The 25,362-nt window shown below is 42.9% G+C and overlaps 1 protein-coding gene across 4 annotated transcripts in view; it reads left to right on the top strand.

The window, feature by feature from the left end:
• LOC119655665 (oxysterol-binding protein 1) overlaps positions 1-24,795 on the top strand; it is a 370,343-nt gene extending 345,548 nt beyond the window's left edge. For all 4 annotated transcript variants that reach the window (XM_038061651.1, XM_038061653.1, XM_038061654.1 and 1 more), the window contains 5 exons: positions 22,575-22,819; positions 22,872-23,253; positions 23,317-23,651; positions 23,705-23,842; positions 23,900-24,795. In XM_038061651.1, coding sequence (XP_037917579.1) covers positions 22,575-22,819; positions 22,872-23,253; positions 23,317-23,651; positions 23,705-23,842; positions 23,900-24,110 — 1,311 coding nt within the window. In that variant the 3' untranslated portion in view covers positions 24,111-24,795. The remainder of the gene's footprint in view (positions 1-22,574; positions 22,820-22,871; positions 23,254-23,316; positions 23,652-23,704; positions 23,843-23,899) is intronic.
• Positions 24,796-25,362: the final 567 nt, after the last annotated feature.

Below are 25,362 nucleotides of genomic sequence, written 5' to 3'. Positions count from 1 at the left end.
GGACACCCGCGGAGACAACGTACTCTTTGGATCCGTCATCGGTATCATACCAGAGTGTCCGCTCTTTCAAGTAGCTATCGATAATAGCGGCGGGGTAGGTGGGAACACCAGTCGTCGCCAGAGACTTTCGTATAAGGTTCCAATTGGCCGAGTTAAATGCATTCCTCACATCTAGGGTCACCACCACGCAATATTTGCTGGTACAACCCCTTCCGTGAATTGCATTTTCGGCCAAGCCAGTAACCATTTTGATGGCATCGATGGTTGATCTGGCTTTCCGGAACCCATACTGCCTATCTGAAAGGCCCCCTTGGCTCTCGACGACTGGAAGTAATCTATTATAAATGGCCCGCTCCAACATTTTCCCCATAGTGTCTAGAAGACATATGGGTCTATAGGAGGATGGTTCACCTGGAGGTTTGCCAGCCTTAGGCAACAGTACCAGCTTCTGCCGCTTCCATGGTGCAGGAAAAATACCCTCCGACATGCACGTTTCAAACAGCTCCGCGAACATATCCGGTCTACTTTTGACGGCAAGTTTGAGAGCCTTATTCGGTATGCCGTCAAGACCCGGGGCTTTACTGTCGCCTATTCGACTGCAGATCTCTAGCAGCTCGTCCCTGGTGACTGGTGGAATCGGCATCACATTCAGGGGGCGCTGGAAGGTGTCAGCATCCCCCTCTTGCTGGGGAAATAACCCCTGGATTATTTTCAACAAGAGCATAGGGCACGTGATCTGCAGAGACGATCGGCCTCTGAATCGTCCTGTCACGATTTTATAGGCGCTACCCCACGGATTTATGTCCGCTTCCAAACAGAGCCTCTTAAAACATTCCCTCTTACTCCGCTGGATGGCGAGCTTGAGGTTCTTGCGAGCTTCCCTATAGGCATGCTCCTTTTGCCCCTGATCGATCCTACCTATTGCCCTCTGAGCCGTTCGTCTGGCTCTGTGGCAAATCAATCGAAGATTGGCAAGTTCACTATTCCACCAATAATTGGTTCTTCTAGTGGGGAATGAACACCTCCTAGGCATCGACGCGTCACATGCTTTAGAGATGCTCTGTGTGATATGGAGAGCTCTATCCGTGGAGGTGCCTGCTTTGCTAGGCAAGTCTAGCCACACCTCCATGAATGTCTGCTCATCCATCGCTTTGGCAGACCATCCTGGTGTTCCTTTGGATTTCGGCTTCCGGGGTGCGGGTCTCCTGTCTTGTGGCTCCATCCTTAGTTCAAAGGGCTCTCTGCCTGGTGGTCGCTGTACGTGAAGTCCTCACTTACTTGCCAGGGCATGTCACGTGCTAACGCAGGGCTGATAAAAGTCAGATCTACAATTGACCCAGTTCCCCCTTTCCGATAAGTGTTTATATCGCCTTCGTTGGCCAGAACCACATCCAACTGGGCGAATGCTTCTAATAAGCACCGCCCCCTTGCGTTAGTCTCTTTGCTGCCCCACTCGATAGCCCACGCATTAAAGTCACCGGCTATCACCTTTGGACTCCGTCCCTTTGCATCGTAAACAAGATCGTCTAACAGTTCTTCAAACTCGGGCAGTGTGAGGATCGGTGGGGCGTAACAGCTATATATGAATATACCGCTTATTTTTGCCCACACAAAGCCTCTAGCCACCTGATCCATGCTATATTGTATGGCTTGACGACCGCACGCCCATATCGCCGCTCCACCAGTCGAATTTGTGACCCATACAGCACCGTCAAGATTTCTGTACGGTTCACTAATGATAGCAATCTCCATTGCGGATTCGTAAGTGGTCTGCGCAAGCAAATCATGTGCGACCCTGCAATGATTAAGGTTTATTTGTATTAGCCTCATTTTTTCACTGCAGTTAACGCTTTCCTAAATTCCGGGCATTTCCCACTTCCGGCAATATGCCGGTTATCCCTTCCCTCCTTTTCTTCGCACAAAATGCATTTGGGGTCTCTATTGCACTCCTTGGCAATATGTCCTTTTTCCCCACATCTTCGGCATCGATCGGACCGATCGATGCCGCTAGTGCATGCCTTCGCGAAGTGTCCAAACATTAGGCATTTGAAGCACCTTTTTAAGGAGATCTGTTCCCTTAGTCGGCAAACAACCCATCCAATCCGAACCTTCCCCACGGCCAACAACTTCTGCGCTACCTCCACTGGCAGTCGCATTGTGGCCGTTTGAGTACCGCCATAAGTCTTTCTTAGGCTCACGATGGATTCTTCTCTGAAATCCTCCAACTTGAATTGTTCCTTCAAGGCAGTGCAGATCTCTTCTTTGGATGTTACCTCATGGAGATCCTTGCACTGAATATAGATCTCATGTTTTTGGGAACGAACCGCGACATTCTCCCCAAGTGAGTTTAAAACTTGGTTACGAAAGTCGTCAGTTTTACCCACGCTGGATTTTTTCAGCTCAAACATGAGATCACCTTTCTGGGTCCTCCGGATTTTGCTAACATTTCCGCCTAGGTCTTTTAGGTCGGGGTCAGATTTCACCTTCTTCAGTATCTCCGCATATGTTAGATGTCCTCTGCTGGAGATTACAATTGCCTCCGGGCGAATTCGCACCTTTGGTTTCTTATTTCTTTTCTTATTCACGACCTTAGTCCAACCATCGTTCTTATTTTCTTTCAGTTTCGGTTCGCTAGCCGACTTTCCTACTTTTGGTACTTTGGGCCCTTCTGAACTTTTAGTTCCCTTTGTTGGACTGGTCAAAACCCCTTTTTTCCTTTTTGGGGCCTGTTGATTCGCCAAAGCTTCCCCCTCCTTGTCTCTCACTCTTTTACTTGAGCGAAGATCGGCGACTTTGTGCTTGGGTGTCACTTGGGTCGCCTGTGACACTGTTGAGGCTGGGATGTCCGGCTTTTCCTTAGGCTTTCTTATTTCTTCCTGTGACCTATTGTAAAGCACCCTGATGGCTCTCACCATGTTCTTAATGGCTTGGTGCACGTTGTGCTTGTCCTTGATGAATTCGGACAGCTCAACTATTTTAGTCCCAAGCTGCATAAAAGATAGTTCTTCTGGGTCAGGGCTCTGTTCTCGGTGAGTCCTGGCCAGACTACTCCTTTTACTGACTCCTTCACCTTTTTCAGTTGCTGAGCTCCCATGAGCTTTCTCTTTTGCCGGCTTTGATATTGGAGGAGATCGTAAAATTGATGAGCTTCTCCTGAATGGATCTATTTGTTGCTGCTGGAGTACCTCTTGATCAGATCCGTGGGTGTCGAAATCGCCTTTTTTGGCCAGCTATCTCCTTTTAGCCCATCATTCTTTGCCTTCGCAATTGGTGTTCTTGGCAGAGTTGTGCTTCGCTTGAACACCTCCTTCTCCAAATCCAAAACACTTGTAGGATTAGATGCAACGGTGGCCAAGTTGTCCACCACCGAAGCACTGCGGTCGAGGGATATCGACGGCCGGGAGCCCGCTTGCTCACTCCCAAAAGCCGCCGGTACTGGGGTTCCGAGCCCCTGCACCGTAACTTTACTCCTTCTCAATTCGTCCATGTTGGTTTTATTTTCTGGGTGTCCTTCCCATAGCCATTTTGGTCCACGCACCAGAGATGAGCAAACACCAGCCCATGCACAGTCAGAAAAGAAAAGTGCATGAACACATATTTACACATCAATAGGTATGCCCCTATCCGCCACCTGGGTTCGCGCCTGATGGGAGATCTGGCCACTCCTCACCGGTCTGTCTGTCTGTCACACGCATTTTTCTCCAAAACGGCTAAACCGATCCGAACGAAATTTGGTGGACAGATGGGAACTATGAAATCCCACGCATACAGTGAGTGGCATAAATTTAGGTGGAGTTTAAAGGGGGGCTCCCCATACATGTAAAGGGGGGATTCAAAAATTTACGCGAGATGCAAATCAGATGCTGACGTCATAATTACCCGGAATAATTGATATTCGCGTGGAATATTAAAGTCACATTTATGAACAATCTGTTTATCTGGAGTCCTTTTTAAGGCTTTGTGTAAAACACTTATGTGAAATCTAATCTTCGAGAGATGTCCCATTCCGGTATCTGCTCAAAAAATTTACTAATAGTATATTATCAACTTTTAGAAATAGACTAAAAAACTCCCCTTAAGTTCATCCTAAGTGTACTAAGTTTTGCACCGACAGAGAGGACAACCTCGTGCATACACATGCCAGGTTTCAGAAAATCCAACTATTAGTGGGAAAGTTATAGCAGTTCAAACTTATCAATTTCGTGCTAATTAACAGCATCCTAAGCCATACCTAAGCCAGTGTCCGGATAGCTGAGTGGTTAGAGCATAAGACTGTCGTACGGAAGGTCGCGGTTCAAATCTCGCTGGCCGCAGTGGGATTTGTATCGTGATTTGACGTCGGATACCAGCCGACTCAGCTGTGAATGGGTACCTGAGTCAAATCGGGGTGATAATCTCGGGCGAGCGTAATGCTGACCACATTGCCTCCTACAGTGCTCTGTAGTGTACCGTTACGGTCTTGAATGAAGTGCTCTAACACACTTCAAGGCCCTGATCCAATATGGATTGTTGTGCCAACGATTATTATTATTATTAAGCCATACAAATAAGATGCTGACGTTATAATTAACGAGAATAATTGAAATTCCAGTGAAATATTAAAATTCCATTCAAGAATTCTCCGTAGCCCTTTTTAAGGTTTTGTGTAAAACAAAACCTTATTAAAATCGATTCAATGTTTGTCTGTCTATCACACGCATTTTTCTCCAAAACGGCTAAATCGATCCGAACGAAATTTGGTGGACAGATGGGAACTATGAAATCCCACGCATACAGCGAGTGGCATAAATTTAGGTGGAGTTTAAAGGGGGGCTCCCCATACATGCAAAGGGGGATTCAACAATTTTTTTCACCGGATATAGTTGTGTGGGGTATCAAATGAAAGGCCTCGATTTGTACTTCCCGAAACTGATGTTAGTTTTGACATAAATTGCAAAGTGCGTGAGTAAGGAGTCAAAATGTACGCACTTGAAGTGAGACAGGACTCATTTTCGGAAACGACCCAACCTAAAAATCCGAAAAAAATCAAGGTGGTGCGCTCAGATGAAATCTAGGCCTCAAAATATGTCCCATTCCGATATCTGCTCAAATAAACTTACTAATAGTATATTACTACCTTTTAGAAATTTACTGAAAACCCCCCCCCCCTTAAATTCATCCTAGGACTTCCGAATTTTGTACCAGCATAGGGGACAATATTTTGTATATATGTGCTAAATTTCATGGAAATCAGCCAATTAACGCCAAAGTTATAGCAGTTCAAACTTAGCAATTTCGCGCGAGTTTACTGCTTCCAAAGCCATGCAAATCAGATGCTGACGTCATAATTACCCGGAATAATTGACATTCGCGTGGAATATTAAAGTCACATTCATGAAGAATTTATTTATCTGCAGCCCTTTTTAAGGTTTTGTGTAAAACACTTATGTGAAATTTAATCTTCGAGAGATGTCCCATTCCGGTATCTGTTCAAAAAATTTACTAATAGTATATTATCAACTTTTGGAAATAGACTAAAAAACTCCCCTTAAGTTCATCCTAAGTGTATTAAATTTTGCACCGACATAGAGGACAGCCTCGTGCATTCACGTGCCATGTTTCATGAAAATCCAACTATTAGTGGGAAAGTTATAGCAGTTCAAACGTATCAATTTCGTGCTAATTAACAGCATCCTAAGCCATTCAAATAAGATGCTGACGTCATAATTAACGAGAATAATTGAAATTCGAGTGAAATATTAAAATTCCATTCAAGAAGAATCTAATTCACCCTAGCCCTTTTTAAAGTTTTGTGTAAACACAAAACCTTATTAAAATCGGTTTACTGTCTATCCGTCTGTCTGTCCGCCACACGCATTTTTCTCGGAGAGGGTTATAGTGATTGACACCAAATTTGGTACAAAGGTGGGAACTGTAAACGCTCACGCATACAGTGAATTACATCCTTTTACGTCGTTTAAGGGGGGGGGTCCCCATACATGCAAAAGGGGGGTGTAAATTTTTTTTTCATCACATATAGTCATGTGGGGTATCAAATTAAAGGTCTCGATTAGTACTTTTCAAAGCCGATCTTAGTTTTGACATTCGTTGGAAGGGTGGAGAGCGCGGGGGGTTGAAAGTGATCACTTCTTTAAGGGGGCCATTCTCAGAAACTATCAAACTGGAAAATTTGAAAAAAATCAGGAGGCTGCCACTATATGGTGCCTTGGCTCCGAAATACCTTCCATGCCGATATCTGTTTAAATAAAGTTAATAATAGCATATTACTACAATTTTTTGTAATTGGTTAGAAACCCCCCTTAAGTTCATCCTAGTACCATGAAATTTTGCAGCGATATTTGCTATAATATAGACCATGATCTTACCAAGTTTCGTGGAAATCGCACTATTACTAACAAAGTTATAATACCTCAAATTTGTTGCTTCTTTGAAAATTGAAGACTATGAATGTCAATATCACCCGAAAGTGGATACTCTCACATAATATATGGATATATTACGTGCCACGTACTAAGAAATACACAAAACCTTTCGTACCTAAAGCGTCAAGCTTCCGGTTTCCCGACTTGTTTGTACTTGAGTAAGGTGTTGAAAGTGGAACCTGACTTTATAAGTTTTATAAGACAGACATCAATATTCCATAGGGATGAAAAACTTATTCAATTTATTAATTGCATAAAGTGCATAAAAATGTGTACAAAAAATCGTAAGCTACTAATGGGTGTGTATACAGCTAAAAATGCAAAATATTCCTTCACTAATTGTTAAACTGTCTCCGGATGGCTCAAGGGGTTAGAGCGCTGGGCTGTCGTAGCGGAAGGTCGCGATTCAAATCTCGCTTTGCGGGTAAATTTCTAAATTATGGTAATATGCTTTTATTAACTTTATTTGAGCAGGTGTCGGAATGGGATGTATTTTAAGCCTTACATTTCGTATTGATGCACCATTTCGATTTTTTTTCCATTTTTTGGTTTGCATAGATTCTCAGAACTCTATCACTTTTTGAGGCACGCATTTTGAACCCTCACTCCCCTAGGTTTCACCCAATACCAGAAATAATTTCGATAATTTTCGAAAGGTACTTGTGGCGCGGCAGCCTGAATTTTCTGTGCGGAAGTGCAGCTACCGCAGAACAGATGCCACCACTAGAGCTCTCCACAGTGGGTGGCCACTGAAGTCGCTAGACTGCATGTTCGGAAACCGAGTCGGTTGGAGAAGAAGCGGGACGCCGCGTGCGGGCACGTAGCTCACACATCATAAAAAGTTTTTGGAGATTGAATTGGTTTTTAGAAATGGGAAGTTAACGAAGTTGGCTAAATGTAAACAATCAAAATAAATTATATAAGAAAAATATAATAATTAGAATAACAAAAAGTGTAAGCGGACTTAAAGACTCTACATTGGTGACCGCGAATGGATGCGCGCAGAACAAGTTAGAATTTGCTGACAAGACCCGGGCGCAAACCAGAAATCCTTCCTGCAGGCGATTGAAGCTTACAAGGAACGCTACAACGAAGAAATCAAGGAGTACCTCCAGGAGATTGTGGACAAGCCGGAAGACCATCACGAGTGCTTTTGTGAGATATTTTATGTGCATTTCGGTGTCATCTTTGTGAAGCGAAATAATATCATTAAATCCGCCGCAAGAGTCGGCGCTAAAATTTTTACAAAAAGGAAAAGAATCCTCCGCTCGGTTCTCGTGACACGGTCACGTCCGCTTTGGCAAGTGTTAAAAAAAATACATTATAGGGTTTGCGCAAGCGGGCGTCCGCTCTGTGGGGTTCTGGTGGAGGCGTCCGCTTTCGATTTTCTCCATTTTCACGTCTTTAGAGTTTCAGATTCAGTGCGTGCGAACTTTGTACGGCCTGCCGCTATCGTGTTGTTTTTGGGGGGACATGGGAAGCATTTATACTTCAAGTCTTTGCAGCTGTGTGTACGATTCGTCGCGTGTCGAATAGTTTTCGAAAAATGTCTACGGACCAGAAAGACACGGCAAGTCCATCAGCCCCGCAGGCAACAGCACTGGCTGTGCATGTTCCCCCATTCTGGCGACGGAACCTGGATTTATGGTTCCACCACTTGGAGGCAAAATTTCAAACGTCAGGAGTTACGGCAGACGCGACCCGGTTTAATTACGCAGTGGTGGGCTTAGATGAGGAGACCGTCGTCCTCGTCTCCGACACAGTCAAAGGTGCCTCGTATAATAAACTCAAGAGCGAATTGATCAAACGCCTGTCAGTAAGTGAGTTAGCAAAACTGGCTCACTTGCTGGCAGTCTTAACGTAAGGCAATCGAACCCCCAACCAATTGCTTCGTGAAGTAAGGCAATTGGGCGGGAGCAAGATCGACGCCGACTTGCTAAAATCACTCTGGCTGCGGCGTCTTCCCGAAGCCACCCAGGCGGTCCTCACGTGTGTCACAGGTTCTTTGTAGGCTCTGGCTGCCGCCACTGACAAAGTGCACGAGGTGCACGCGCGTCCTACATTACACAAATGTGAGCACCGTGATACGATAAGTATTCGTAACCTCTACAAAAACCTAGGTCCGTGGGGGGTTCTGGCGATGGCCACCCAGAAGGCAGCACCACATCGCCACACGATCCAAGACCCTCTCAACAGGCACAGCTACCTTGTGGATACCGGCCTGCGTAGAACGTTTTCGTGGCGGTTCTTCCTAGCGGATGTCGGCTTCCCTATTCTAGACGCAGACTTCTTGTGTCACTATAGGTTGCTAGTGGACCTGCAGAATAGGTCACTTATAGACCCCACAATTAACCTCATTTCGTCAGGGAGAATCTCGACTCACCCAAGTAACAGCATTTTCGTTCTCTGGGAGGACATTACCGACGCTCGTGTTCGGCCACTCCTCCAAAAGTTCAACCAGATTACTACGGAATGTAGTCTTATGAAACCAGCGAAGGACTATGTTCTGCACCACATCAACACCACTGGTTCCACTATCTTCTCGAAGATGCGTCCCCTATCGCCCCAGAAATTGGCTATAGCACGGGAGGAATTTGAGCAACTAATTCAACGGAGCAACTAAGCCAAACGGCGAATAGCGTCCCTGCGGGGACTACCGAAGGCTAAACGCCCAGACCATTTCAGACTGATATCCCATACCACTCATCCACGACTTTGCGCACCATTTCGCAAACTCCCGGATCTTTTCGACCTTGGACTTAGCCAAGGCCTATCACCAAATCCCTGTAGTTCCCGAAGATATACCAAAGACGGCAATATCATACCCTTCGGACTCTTCAAATTCACGCGGATGACTTGGGCTGTGCAACGCGGCGCAAACCTTTCAAAGGTTTATCCACTCAGTCCTGCGAAACCTTGATTTCTGTTTCGTATACCTGGATGATGTTCTTGTCGCTTCTTCCTCAGAGTCTGAGCATTTGGCCCATCTCGAGGGCAATTTTCCAACCTCTCCTTGAGGACTAGTCTTAAACTTGGACAAATGCAAGTTTCTCCACAAACAGGTGAGATTCCTCGGTCATTCCATTATCGCTGTCGGAACCCAACCCTACCCAGACAAGGCGCAAGCAATTTCAAGCTTTCTGCGTCCTAAGACAGAGAAAGAGCTGCGGAGGTTCTTAGGCAGGGTAAACTTCCCACTACCAGCCTGTTTTGAATGCGTACTTGCTAGGACGCACGGGTGATTGTGTGGTCTAAAGAGGCTATCCAGGCTTTCGAAAAATCCCGACAACAGCTGGTTGATGCTGCACTCTTGTTATTCCCTCAACAAGATGCACTCCTAGCCGTATTCGTTGATGCCTCTGACGTTTCAGTAGGTGGTGCTCTTCACCAAAAGGTGAATCAACCGTTGAGTTTGAAAAGTCCCGAAAAATCTCGACAGCAGCTGATTGATGCTACACTCTTGTCATTTCCTCTACAAGATGCACCTCTGGCGCCGCAGACCTACCTTCTTTAAGCAGCTGAACTCCGCTCAACGGAACTACAGCATTTGCGATCGCGAACTGCTCGCCGCGTACTTGAACATCGAATACTTCCGTTTCTTCCTAGAAGACAGACCGTTTACAGTCATTATGGACCAAAAGCCTCTAATGTGCTTTAAAAGAAAAGCCCGACAAAGCGTCCCCTCGTCAGTTTCGACACCTGAGCTTCAAAAGCCAGTACACTTCTGACATACAGCATGTGTCCGGCAAGGACAGCATAGTTGGTGACGTTTTTTCACGTATCTCCGAAGTAAACATCTCCACCGCAATCGACTTTCCTGTTTTCGCCAAGGCACAAGAAGGTGACGCAGTACTTCAGAGTCTCAAGTCCAATTTCAAATACAAACTTCGGGAGTTGCCTATCTTCGATTCAAATCTCACTATTTTCTGCGAAGACTCGCAGAAAGGACCTCGGCCATACATTCCGACCACTTTCCGCAAGGAAGTGTTCCGTGCAGTTCACGATTTGGCGCACCCAGGCATCAGGACAACAAATCGGTTAGATATCGGAAAATACTTCTGGCTCGCTATATCAGCTCCTGGGTTAGAGAGTGCATCGCGTGCCAAAAGTGTAAGGTCACCAGGCATGTAAGAAAAGTTCCTTCGAACGATCAAGCGGTTCCACACGATCCATCTCGACCTAATACGCCCTTTGCGAGATTCGCACGGCTTCAAGTATTGCCTCACAATCACAGACGATACCTCTGGATGACATTACAGCACAATCTTGTGCCGAAGCCTTCTGTCGAGAGTGGATCCCGCGATTTGAGTCCCGGCAGTGATAATCACTGGTCAGAGAATGCAGTTTGAGTCCACTCTTTTCTCGGAGCTAGGCAAACTCCTGGGCTTCACTACATACGATCCGCAATCCAGTGGGATGCTAGAACGTTGGCACCGGACCCTGAAATCCACCATCATGGCCCGCGACGATCCGTCCTGGACGCAGGTTTTGCCTCTCGTCCTACTTGGCCTCCGAGCAGCCAGCCGGGCAGAGTTTGCTCCCAGCCCCGCGGAGCTGGTGTACCAGCCTCAGGTTCCCGAGCGATCCGGTCTTTGAGAGAAGATCGAGTCTCACAGACTCAGAAAACTTAAAAAGAATCAAAAAGACATCACCCGCCCGTCCCGCATCCGCGGTAGTCAGCGCACCCAAAGAGCTCGATAAATGTATGCACTTCCTGGTCGGAACCGTTCTTTCACACCATTCTTTCACAATTCCTAACCAACGGCGCGTACGCTTTAAATTTTAAATGGAGCCACATTCCGGTTTCAGTCGCTAAAATCCCAGGTTTCAACTGGGGGCGGAGTGATGTGGCGAGATAGCCTGAATTTTAATTTCCTGTGCAGAAGTTCAGTTACCGCACAACAGATGCCACCACTAGAAATCTCTACAGCGAGTGACTACAGAACTCGCGTGGCTATACCCAGAAACCGAGTCGATTGGAGAAGAAGCGAGACTCGCGCCGTCTTTTGATAGCCGCCAGCGAGCACGCAGCTCATACATCATAAAAAGTTTTTTGAGATTGAATCGATTTTTAGAAAGGAAAGTTAACGAAGTTGGCTAAATGTAAACAATCAGAATAAATTATATAAAAAAAAATATAATAATTAGAATAACAAACAGTGTAAGCGGACTTAAAGACTCTACATTGGTGACCGCGAATGGATGCGCGCAGAACAAGTTAGAATTTGCTGACAAGACCCGGGCGCAAACCAGAAATCCTTCCTGCAGGCGGTTGAAGCTTACAAGGAACGCTACAACGAAGAAATCAAGGAGTACCTCCAGGAGATTGTGGACAAGCCGGAAGACCATCACGAGTGCTTTTGTGAGATATTTTATGTGCATTTCGGTGTCAGTTTCGAGATTCATGCAGCCACCACAACTCTTCATCAAATTTCGCGAAAATCGGTTCAATCCTTTGCGAGTAAATCGGGTGTGACAAGCAGACAGACAGACATTGAATTTATTTTAATAACAGTTTGCTTTACATAAAACCTTAAAAAATATACATTTTAGCGAAAGGACGAAAACCCTGTAAAGTAGGTTTACAAAACATCTGATTCAAGTCGAGGTGTACCTATAACCGGCGCTTATCGCCCTACTTCAGAAGCTTGACTGATTCTGAGAGCAAATCTCAGGCTCTTTGATAACCCGCGGAACATTCCAGAGAGGTATGCGAATACTTTACTAGGAAACTAATTCAATATTTTGGTAGGTAGCTCCTCAGTGGCATTCCAGCCATTTTTATCAAGTGCTTGAACGTTTTACTGGTACACAATTTTAAGCATATTTTTTTAACATTAGAAAATTTCTGATGAATTCAAAGTTAAAAATTAGTCTGCCAACTTATTGTAATCCAATTGAAGCTTTTTAAAGGTGGTTTTGTGAACTACGTCGTTTTTCCTCAAGCAAATCGATTTCTCCAATGAAAGTTGCTTGCTCTTTCATGTCTCTTTCAATGTCTAACTGCCTTTGGTTTTTGAGAAAAAGGCGGGCAGGGTCGGACTGTAGATAAACTCCACTAAACTAAGCTTTTCAATCTGATAAGTCATTGTACTCTTACTATCTGTATTAATGAGCAGAGCATCGAAGGTGTTGATCAATTTTTATGTTTAGAAAATGTTGTGTCTGAAGGTGAGTAGCTGGACTTTGGCCATGCCATGCAATGGAAGCCACTATCCCGGGTGCGAACACGCACAACATTCAACATTCAAATTGCTCTGAACTTAATCCTGAGCGAGATATATGGAAAATAGAATCAACCCGCACGGACTTGCCAGTGCATTGGTGACATTGGCACTTTTTTGCCTACATAGTACTGAATACGTGAAGGCTTTTGTTGTTTGGACAAAGCACTAACTTTCACGAAATGTAAGTCTAGTGCAAAAATGAGTCAATGATGTTTGGTGTTTAATTGTATATATTTTCTCATTAGTTTACAAAATTATTAACTTTGATTCCATTTTCTAATACTAATGAATTATAGTTTAATTAAATAAAAAAACTTTGCGGTTAAACGAATAAACAATTTTTAATATGGATTTTTTCATTTTGGTTTACATTAACTGATTTTTGCATATCTACGGTGGGTGATTCATAAGTAATGATAATGAAAGTGAAACAAGTTGACTATAGTTAGGAAACTATAATAGTTTCTTTTTCTACAGCCTTTTATAGTCTTCCAACAACTTAATCCATGCAGTTCGTTATTTATATCACTTCGCTATTGTCTTTAAATTTCGTTCCTTAAAGGTTTTTCTTCAGTGGGGGAAAGAGATAGAAGTCAACGTGAGCTAAATCTGGATAGGGTTGGTCTTCGAGCAGTTCGAGTTTCAGTTCTCACATGGCAGCCACGGAAACTGTAACTTTGTGAGCCATTACGTTGACGTAATGAAATAGCACTTCAGCTCACACTTTGCCGCGCCTTTTTATGGTTTTGTTTGAAACAAAACATGATTAGAATCGATACAATGGAGATGGGGCATCGACAAATAATTTTCACAACCACCTGAAGAACGTTATCATTGATACGGCCACAAACATACGACAGTCACAAGAAAAGTAGGAACGACTGGTTCAATGATGAATGTAAGCTAGCAATGGTATAGAAGAATGCTGCATGCCCAGTAATGGTACATCCTCAAAGAACGCGGGCACGCGCAGAGACCTATCATGAACTTCGTCGAGCGGGGAAGCGACTTCACAGACGGAAAAAAGGACCCTGTGAACTCGAAAAGTACTGGGAGCAACCGCACCAGGCGTGGAAGTTTTAGTACCAAGTCAGCAGGATGAAATGGGCATATTGGAGCGATTGGTTAAGTATTTTGATAAACTATTCAACAACTAAAATATCGGCGATTTGGAAGTCCCGTCAACTGAAAACGATGGACAAATGCTGCCACCACCAAGTATACTCGTAGAAGAAGCAGCCCGTCTAATTCACCTACTGAAAAATCATAAGTCGCCAGGAGCCGATGGAATTACACCCGAATTGGTTAAAAATGGAGGCGACCAACTACACCAAGCGATTCACCAACTAATGCTCAAGGTGTGGGACAGCAAATCAATGCCTGATGACTAACAACGAGGCATTATTTGTCCCAAAAATAAAAAGGGAGATATCACGCATGCAGCAATTATCACGTTTCTGAGTACCATCTATAAGATATTCTCTGTTGACTGCATTTATTTCGGCATCCATTTCGCTCAGTATTCACTCTCACCTGATTGTCATAGGGGATTGTAGGTGGTGTCGTAATTTGAGCTCGGAGCTGGTCCGAGTCTATATTGGCCCCTCTATATGTTCTGACATTCATCAAGGCTGAGAGGTGGCGGCGTTCAATGAGCATATGGTCAATTTGGTTGAAACTGGTCCCGCCTGGAGAGGCCCATGTATGTTTGTGCACCATTTTTCGCGCAAAATAGGTACTTCCAACAAACATTTCGTGCGATACTGCAACTGAATAATCCGCAATCCGTTATCATTGGTATCCCTATGTAAACTATGGGAGCCAACGTACCGCCTGAATACCATCCCTACTGACTGTTGAAATCTCCAAGTATGATTTTGATATCATACTTGGAACAGACTTCGAGGGTCCGCTCAACTGCCTCGTAGAAGGTATCCTTCTCCAACTCTGCAGTCTCCTCTGTAGGGGCGTGAACGTTTAAGAGGCTTATATTTCTAAACTGGCCTCGCAAACGCAGAGTGCATAGCTTTTCGCTTATATTTTCAAAGCCGATAACAGCAGGTTTTATTTTTTGGCTGACTAACAAACCTACTCCGACCACAGGGTTTACTGGATGGCCGCTATAATATATGGTGTAGTAGCTCTTCTCCAGGAAACCGGTCCCTGTCCATCGCATCTCTTACAACGTTGTTACATCAGCCTTATATTGGGACAGGGTATCGGCTAGCTGCTCAACAGCATGCGGTCTGTACAGTGAGCGCACGTTCCATGAGAAAATGTGCAAATCGTTAATCTGTTGTTGTTGCCGGATTCGTCGTTGTAAAATCCATCCTGTCCGAGGCTCCTTCCGTGGCTTTGTAACATCGATTTTGCGTGTATGGTTGTCAACCCTACCCAACCGCCACCCTGGAAGACCAGGTGGTACATTTTGTCCCGGTTTTAGGTGCGCGAGACTCGCCTTCATCCTTGCCTGGGTTCGTAGCAAAAAAAAAACTGCGAACTCTTGGCCTGGTTCGAGAGAGGAATCCTCCGAAGAATTTCGGAAAGTCTATAAGAGCAATATCTATGGTAGAAAAACAAGACGAGGAAAACCCTGCCTGATGTGGAGCGATGGCGTAGACCAGAATGCTAGACAGCTTTTAGTGATATCGAATTGGCGGATCTTGGCGCAAAACGGGGGCGTCTGGATTTTCGTATTAAGGCAGCCCTAGACAGGATACCGGTTGTTGCGCCGTTGATGCTGATGATGTTGTGGTCTATGAGTCTCTTTACAACTAGTGGAATAATTTTGTGTTAGGTTTAGGAGGAAGGTGTAAATTTTTTTTTATAAAATATGGTTACTCGGGGTATCAAATAAAAGGGCTCGATTAGTACTTTTCGAAACTGGTCTTATTTCCGATAGTGGGTGAGACATAGGGGAGTGGGAGGTTAAAATGTGCGGCCAAACAGTGTAACAGGTTCCGTTCTCAGAACCTATCCAACCGAAAAACCGAAAATCCAAAAAAAAATTATATATAAATATAACTAATATTAACAAAGTTATAGAAGGTAAAATTTCGTGTTTTATGTGACTTTATCGCACTCTAAGACGTGCATGACGTCATCATCATGCAAAATGAACTCATATGAACGGCAAAATTGGAGTTTAGAACTATATACATATATCAAGGATTATTTTGAATTTTTAGCTATGCTATGTATGTATGAATGGAAAAACGGGGATAGGAACTATCTCACACAAGATGAAACCAAATCCTTTATAACCGAAGTGTACAGGTTAAGGTATTCCTACCTATTTTCTTAATGACCTCTCCCAAGCTTCATATTTGGTAGTAGTTTTCCAAATATTACACCACAATTATTTCTTGAGAGTTACAGAAAACGTATGCCACAACCTTTTTCGCCCATTTGGAGACTCTGAATTTCTTCAGCGTCGGTGATGAAGCCCGTTTCTAAGTCATAGATTGTTGTTTCATTTCAAGATCAAAATGATGAATCCAGATCTTATCCATTGTCACAAAGCAAAATTTCCTGATTTGTTGGGAACTTATCGAAATTGTCCTTCGAAATGTCGACATGCTGTTTTTGCTCGTCAGTTAACATTTTCGGCACTCAACTCGCAGAGACCTTTCCCATGTGCAATTCATTCACAAGGATTCTTTGAATTTTCCCTATTAGGTCTCTATGACCTTAATTAGGTACAATGATGGAAATTCAATTGAACTCAGTCAAATTTTTGATTGAATTGTAAAAATATTATGCCCTGTTTTTAAAATTTTTAAAAAGGTTATGTTACGGAGCGAGTAACTTGCGTGTTGCAAGCATGCATATTAGTTTTTTTTAAATTGAATTTAAATTTATTGCCATCCTGGCGGAACGAGCAATTTTACATTGCCTTTCTGGATCTAGAGAAAGCGTTTGACCGCGTACCACACGAACTCATCTGGTATGCTTTACGACAACACTTCGTGCCAGAAGAACTCGTGCGCTGGGTTCAATTGCTCTACCACGATCCGAAAAGTAAAGTTCGAGGTATGGCGGGTGTATCAAAACCGCTTCGTGTCTCTGTTGGTATTCATCAAGGAAGTGCCCTCTCACCACTCCTCTTTGTCCTTGTTATGGACACCGTCACACGGGATATTCAACGTCCAGCGCCCTACACACTGCTTTATGCAGATGATGTTTTCCTAGCATCTGATAGCAAAAATGATCTCGAGCAACTTGTTCAAAAATGGAATGATCGCCTCATGCAACACGGTCTCAGATTGAATTTAAACAAAACTGAATTTTTGACGACCGATCCTCATGAAACAGGCACAATCACTGTCAGCGGCAGTGATCTGCCCAGAACTGAGCGATTTAAATACCTGGATGAAGTGGCGTTCCACAACTGGTGTCCTTTGAGATCGACGTATCAACGAACGCTTCAAATCTAAAATTTACCGCAATGTCGTCCGTCCAGTTGCTTTCTATGGTTCTGAGTGCTGGCCGACGATAAAAGACAATGAACGGCGTCTTGCGGTAATGGAGACGAAGATGCTACGTTGGACTAGTGGCGTCACACGTTTAGATCACATCCGAAATGAGGATATCCGCGATCGTTATGGGGTTGCACCGATCGTGGAAAAGTTGCGAGAGAGGCGTCTTCGATGGTATGGTCACGCAATTCGTGCCAACGAGAATTCACTTGCCAAGATTGGTCTGAACATCGAAGTCGATGGTAAACGACCAAAAGGCAGACCTAAGCAACGGTGGCTTGATACGCTGGACGGGGATTTGAAAGCCTCGAGATTGCACCCAGATCAGGCATTCGATAGAGCCAAATGGCGAAGCCGATCACGACGAGCCGACCCCGCTTGTGAACGGGACAAAGGCTGAAGAAAAAGAAGAAGAACCACGAAGGCGTGAATCGTCGTGGCCATGACATCGAAAAACAACTTTTGACAGCGTAAATTTGTTTTTCGATTTCAATTGGAGTTCGAGCAAAAAAACGAGGAGAAGAAGGAATCATGTGAATTTAATTTAATAATTTAAATAAATTAATAAAATAAAAAAAGTGTTTTATCACAATTGGTAACCCCAAGTGTAATTTAAAAGAAAATATAGCACAATTGAACTCAACTTCAACCGCAAGTGGTGTTTGTTTTGACGTGCGACAAGTGAAATTAAACTGGTCGAAATGCTTTAGAAAGTTCAAGTTTAATGGGACTCCTACAAAAACTCAATGAAGATCAAATTCCCTTGCGGCAACTTTTGTCGCAAGCACTTCCGCAAATTTTCTTCCGGTCCCTTTTGATCTCAATCAACGAAGCACATGCACCGCAACAACAATTCAGGCTTCGCAAGTAGAGATCTCGATTGCTCCTTCGACAGTTTCGAGTGGGACGAGTTTGAGTTTAAGCTTTGGTACAACCACTGTATCGTCAGCAGCTTCAGTTCTACGTCACTTGCAACAGCTGTTTCGACCGCAACTACCACTGCAGCTGATCTAACATATTCACTTTGTGCTCAAGTGTTCTTGCAAATGCAGCATCAGCATCCACGTTGGTACAACAATGCAAATTCAGCGCCTTCGGTGCCGTTGAGCCTTACAACGGCGGTACTAATAATATCAACAACTAGCTCTACAAGGGGAGCACCTCTCAATTTAGATCACATGCACTTCTGTGCCATAACGAACAACTTGCGGGTCGAACGCACAAAGGTGTGAATCGTGGCGGCCACGACATTGAAAAACAATTTTTGACAGCGAAAATTATTTCTCGGTGTCAGTTGGAATTCGAGCAGAGAAACGAGGAGAAGAAGGACTCCTCTCAATTTAATTAAATAATTTAAATAAATTAATATAATAAAAGAAAAATAAAGAGTTTTATCACATTGAGAAATGAAACATAAATATAAAAAAAACGCCGCGTGAGACGGTACAGGACCGTTTTCCTTCTCACTCTATCAGCCAAGGTGCTGGTTCTTTCTGCCTCGAATTCCGCTCGTTCCACTTGCGCATCCTTTCTCTTACGTTGTTCGCTTCCGTTAAACGACGTCCTTCGGAATAGAGGCTAGTCCCGCGATCACAATCGTGTCCGTACGACTGCCGCCCTTTTGGCGTAGGAGTCCGGCAGCATGGTTCCTTCAACTCGGGGCCCAATTCATTTTGGTCAGCGGATGTCATTCGTTTCAAGGCTGGATGAGGAGGTCGTTGGGCTTATTTCCGACGTCCTTGAGGACTGCTCTTATACGTGACTAAAGGGGCAGCTCATAAAACACCTGTCAGTAAATGAGACGACTAAACTTAACCATTTACTGGAAGAGCTAACGGTAGGTGACCGTACGCCAAGCCAACTACTGCGTGAACTGAAGCAGTTGCGTGATGACAAAGTCGATACCACACTGCTATAGTCTTTGTGGCTGCAGAGGTTTGCCAAGAGCACTCAGGCCATTCCGGCATGGCCAATTTCTAACCAAACAAATCAGACTTGCCGGGAGTTCTGGCGACTCATTATCATCATCATCAATGGCGCAACAACCGGTATCCGGTCTAGGCCTGCCTTAATAAGGAACTCGAGACATCCCGGTTTTGCGCCGATGTCCACCAATTCGATATCCCTAAAAGCTGTCTGGCGTCCTGACCTATGCCATCGCTCCATCCAGGGTCCCTTATAGACCTTCCGGGCTGGATCATCCTCATCCATATGGATTAAGTGACCCGCTCACCGTAACCTATTGAGTCGGATTTTATCCATAACCGGACGGTCATGGTATCGCTTTTAGATTTCGTCATTATGTAGGCTACGGAAAAGTCCCTCCTCATGTAGGGGGCTAAAAATTCTTCGAAGGATTCTTCTCTCGAACGCGGCCAAGTGTTCGCGATTTTTCTTACTAAGAACCCAAGTTTCCGAGGAATACATGAGGACTGGCAAGATCATTGTCTTGTAAGAGCTTTGACCATATGGTGAGACGTTTCGAGCGGAACAGTTTTTATAAGCTGTTGGCTGACAACAACCGTGCGTGGATTCTGATGTTGTTGGTTGGTTGGTTTTCGATGCTGACCTTGACACCATATACTTTGTCTTGCCTTCATTGATGTGCAGCTTAAGATCTCGCGGCGGTTGTTCGATCTGAATGAAGGCAGTTTGTACGTCTCGGATCGTTCTTCCCATGATGTCGATATAGTCCGCATAGGTCAGTAGATGGGTGGACTTGAAGAGGATCGCACCTCTTGCATTTACCTCAGCATCACGGGTTGCCTTCTCGAGGGCCAGGACGCATGATAAGACATCCCGTTGTCGTAGACCGTTGTTGATGTCAAATGGTCTTGAGAGTGATCCTGCTGCTTTTATCTGGCCTCGCACATTGGTCAGGGTCGGTCTAGTCAGTTTTATCAATTTCGTCGGGATACCGAATTCTCCCAGGGCCATGTACAGTTTTACCTTGTCTATGCTATCATAGGCGGCTTTAAAGTCGATGGAAAGATGGTGCAACGGATGTCCATATTTCAACAGTTTTTCCATCGCTTGCTGCAGAGAGAAAATCTGATTTGTTGCTGATTTGCCTGAAGTGAAGCCTCTTTGGTATGGGCCAATGATGTTCTGGGCATATGGGGTTATCCGGTCTAGCAAGATAGCAGAGAATATCTTATAGATGGTACTCAGCAACGTGATACCTCTATAATTGCTGCACTGTGTGATATCTCCCTTTTTATGTATGAGACAGATAATGCCTCGTTGCCAATCGTCAGGCATTAATTCCTGTCCGATAGCTTGAGCCCAAGTTGATGAACCACTTAGTGTAACTGGTCGCCATCATATTCAACCAATTCGGCTGTAATTCCATCGGCTCTTGGCGACAGTTCGCAATACAGTCTCAAATTCACTTTTGTTGGAACTCAACCATCCTTACCTTTGCCACTAGCCGCAAATTCAACACAAATTATAATACTGCCCCCATTATAACCGACACAAGGTCTTTGTAAGATTGATTAAGAGTCAGCTTTTTTGTCTTTTTTTTGTTTTAATTCGTAAAATCTTTGTATTCCACTTTAGAGGATTTTATATGGCATTAGGGACTTATAATAAAAGTGAGTTTTTCGCTTGAAAAGCCAGGTTTTAAAAGGTGAAAATTCGAGTTTTTCACCTTGTCTAATGAGTTCATTACCTGCCAAATGGGCGATTTAACTTTTTGTGCATTGTAGAATCCTGTAGACAATTGTCTGCGTCGGCCATGATGTATAAACTTTAATTGCAGAAATTAAAAATTCTTCTGCAAGTTCTTCAAACGTGGACAATTCAACATGGTTATGTTGACGGGTACTGCGCGCGGTGCTTCAGAATCGGTCGGCGCAGTGAAACCAGGCAAGATGTATTCGATAATTGCATAAACGTGAATAGTATTTGCAATGCCGCGAATTTGTGCACGAAAAAAGTACCTGCATGCAATTATTATGTTAATTCAATCATGCAATTGATGCTGCCAAAAGTGCACTTACCTCCGGCTGAAGTTCTATTTTTATGAATGGCAGATTCGGAAATAATGTTTGTGACATTCCTAATTGGGACTTGTAATTCAGTTAGTGCATATTGCAGTTTCCTAAACGAAATTACGTTAATTATTCCCATTCAAATGTAACTGCCGAAAACGATAAACGCCGCCACACTGCAAACGGCTGTAATATGTCATCAGACCGAACCTTACCGACGTGGAGCGATCTTTGCCGACCTTAAACCTTCATTGTACATTGGAGCTGCGTGCCGACCGCAGCTTCTCTCATCTGCGTGCCGGACGCAACGGAATCGTGTTTCGCTTATATGTCTTTTAGACTTTTTTAAGCAGAGGTCGCAACCGAAAACGAATCGGGTCGAATGAAACTCCTTTACACATTCACGGTTCCTATTCAAGAAACTGCTCGTTTCACCCAAATAAAACAACTTATTATTGTGTGAGGTGAGATTAAAACCGAAACTGAACCGTGCGTCTGTGAAACCTCTGATTGTTCTTTGCTTCCTGCATACGAAATCAAACCGGATTGTAACCTGATAAAACCTATTTGTGTCGTGGAACCATTCGCTGCTGTACGGTTTCAATTAAGTACCAAAAAACGCCCATTTCGAACAAAAATATAATTTCTGGCTCGTTCGGCACGTATACGGTTGCGTTCGATTCGGTTAGTTTTCGATTCTGTTTAGTTAATTGCCGGCAAGTGAAACTAAAAGCTCTTCGTGCCGTGGAAGCATTCAATGCTATACTGTCTTAATTAGTTACCGAATATATATCCAATTGAAACCGAAACCGTCGGTAGCGACCAAAGCTGAACCGAAAACGAATTGAACCGTATACGTATGAAACGGACCGCACACTTGTCAACGCGACCGAAATTGAACAGTATACGTGTGAAACGAGCCTTAATGTTGTTATTTTTTGAAGACACGGCAGCCGAATTTGTAGGTCGTCAGTTTCTCAATCTCATTGCTCCGAACTCGAAGCCCCGTTTGTCTTGTGTTAAGTCGAGTTGGAACGAAAAATATTATGTGGCTACGTTATACTCCAAAGGAGAGAATAGGAGCCATTCCCATATTCCCACTTACAAAATTCAATGTTGATTTTACCGCGGCCATAATATTAATATGATAAAAGTTTAACATAGTAACTGAATATGTGTCTTTAAGAAAATTTATTCACTGGATTTTTTTTGGGTAAGATTATATATAACAAGTAGGCTCTCTTCCACACGATTTTTTTGACGAGTTTGGCTTTGAGCTGCCTCTAAACTGTCATAGTCACCTCCTTTGCTTCACCTAACTTAAATAGTAATTGCTATGCCATCATGTCACCTTTTTGTATTCATTAAATTGAGGGTATTTATAATTTTGGTTAGCTATTTTTTATTGTTATTTGGTGTTATGTCACTAATCGACTGTTAATGTCTTTCTAGGTTTTGGTAGTAGCACAAGAGGAAAACACAAACATAATGGATGCAACAGACAAATCTCTTATACCAACGGGCAATCTTAACAATAAAGATATAAGTAAACCAGTAAGGAAGAGAAGAACAAGAGTTCCAGATAAACCAAATTATCCGCTGAATTTATGGTCTATTATGAAAAATTGTATAGGGAAAGAGTTGTCAAAAATTCCAATGCCAGTTAATTTCAACGAACCACTGTCAATGCTGCAAAGGTATGTTTACTTACTCCTATTCCAAATAGTCTAACGTTTGCTTTATTTCCAGATTAACGGAAGATTACGAATATGCTGAACTCCTCGACAAAGCCGCAGAAATGAAAGATCCTTGCGAACAATTGGCTTATGTTGCGGCGTTTACAATTTCAAGCTACTCTACTACAGCAAATCGAACAGGGAAACCATTCAATCCACTTCTTGGGGAAACATACGATTGTGATCGGATGGATGATCTAGGTTGGCGTTGTATAGCAGAGCAGGTGTCGCATCACCCACCAATGGCAGCGATGCATTGCGAAGGGCGCAGTTGGATATGCTGGCAAGAGTTTACAATGACAAGCAAATTTAGAGGGAAATATTTGCAGGTGATACCGCTTGGCCTTGCTAAAGTGGACTTCACCAATAGTGGAAATAAGTATATGTGGAGAAAGGTGAATTATTATTTAATATAATAAAAAATATTAAAAAATTAGCTGACAGATACGTTTGTTTAGGTTACAACCACCATTCACAATATAATTGTGGGCAAATTATGGGTAGATCATCATGGTGATATGGAAATTGTAGGGCAGAATGCAGCGAAAGGAATTAAATGCCATCTTAAGTATGTACCTTATTCCTATTTTACCCGAGAATCACAAAGGAGAGTGAAGGGGGTTGTTATGAACAGAGAAAACGAGGTAAAATGGGTAATAAATGGAACATGGGATAACAAAATAGAAATTGCCCCCGTAATATCCACGTCGGGGACAACTGATAGCCCTGTATATAAAACTGGAGTATATAAAACAATCTGGTCCAGACGATTACCTCCGACAGATAGTGATAAGTATGTAGCTTCCTTCTTAAGCCTATATTCAATTAAATTATTATGTTCTAAAGGTATTATAACTTTACCATTTTGGCGTGTCAACTCAATGAGCCTGAGCCTGGTGTTGCTCCGACTGACAGTCGTTTAAGGCCTGATCAACGTCTTATGGAAGAAGGGATGTGGAATGAAAGTAATCAAGAGAAGATGAGGTATTTTGCTTGCAGGTCCTGATATTATTCATCGAATCATTCCGATTTTTTTGGCAGGTTGGAAGAAAAGCAGCGTTCATCGCGTCGACAACGAGAGGCTGAGGCGGAGCAGGCAGCTGCCGAAGGTCGTCCTTACCCTCCATATGAACCACTTTGGTTTAAAAAGCAACGGGAAGAGGGAACAGATAACCTAATTTATGTGTATCGAGGTAGTTACTGGGAATCGAAAGAAAAGCAAGATTGGTCGCGATGTCCTAATATCTTTTGAGAGTTAGAGATGATTTGAAAAAAAATGTTCCATTCATTTCTCCTAACATCAAAATTTTCCTCATTTTATTGATTGACTTTAGACTTAATAAACACAAATGCAAAATTGTAAAGATAATATTTAATCAAACTAGGTGCGAGCTTCATATTCTGCTTTCCTAATATTAATCAGAAAAGTATTGATTCGATTTTTATAGTGAACTAACGAAAGATTTTACTTATGAGAAATGTCATTTTGAAATGAAACAACTATCTTAGCCATTCGAATATTCAAAAAATAAAAAAGATAAGCAATCGTTTAATCTTTACATTCATTTTTATGCGGAAATTCTTTCTTAAATTCATCGTTTAATGGAAATAAAATCTGATTTCATTATCCTGCAGAATACAGGGCATCATGCTAAAACTGAACAACAAAAAGAAACCAACAAATAACTCCAATATTATTCACAAAAATGATGGCTTGGGTCATTTTCTTACATACATAAACGAGCAAAAGAGAATTGGATAGAATTATAAATATAAAATACTGAATTATAATATTTCGTTAACAACAACTAAATTTCAGATATAATATGCGGAAATATTGAATATTTTTTAGGAAAAGGTTGAGATGTAGAGCTCGTTTTAGGTGAACTGCTGTGAATGATTTAAAATTTGTTTAATAAAAATGATTATAAACATAATCAGCATTAATTCCATGACCTTTCGTTTTAGTCAGCTTGTGATTATGAAAGCGCATTTTATAGTTTTCTTTCATAAGCAAATTTAGCGCACAGATTTAGTGCGTCACATTTCATTTTGTTTTAATAATTTAATATCTTTTTTTCACAAAAACAAATATAATTTAAGACGAAAACGAAAGAATACGAAGATGAGGTGCCTGTGATGCGAATCAAATTAAAACGATCCATTAAATCCATTAGAAAAGCGTATCGGAAAAAAACATTTGTTTATCAGTGATACGAACCCTTCATGGGGTTGATGATGATGGCTTCTGTGACGAATCACTGATAGTGAAAACCTAAGAAGATATTGCCAAAGTGAAGGAAATGGATAAACCATCAGAGATAGATAAAGGAACAGCATCGATCATTTTGGTCAATTACTTAGGTTGTCTTGTTGCATCAAGCTAAAATAAAACAAGCCGGGAAACCGGAAGCTCAACGCTTCAGGTATAAGAGGTTTTGTGTTTTCCTATGTGAGGAACAATGAGTGCATTACAGTTCCGTGTGTACATACTTAAAAATTGT

Source organism: Hermetia illucens, chromosome 4 (assembly GCF_905115235.1).
Source record: "Hermetia illucens chromosome 4, iHerIll2.2.curated.20191125, whole genome shotgun sequence".
Taxonomy (NCBI): Eukaryota; Metazoa; Arthropoda; class Insecta; order Diptera; family Stratiomyidae; genus Hermetia; species Hermetia illucens.
This window is presented reverse-complemented; position numbering and strand designations above follow the sequence as displayed.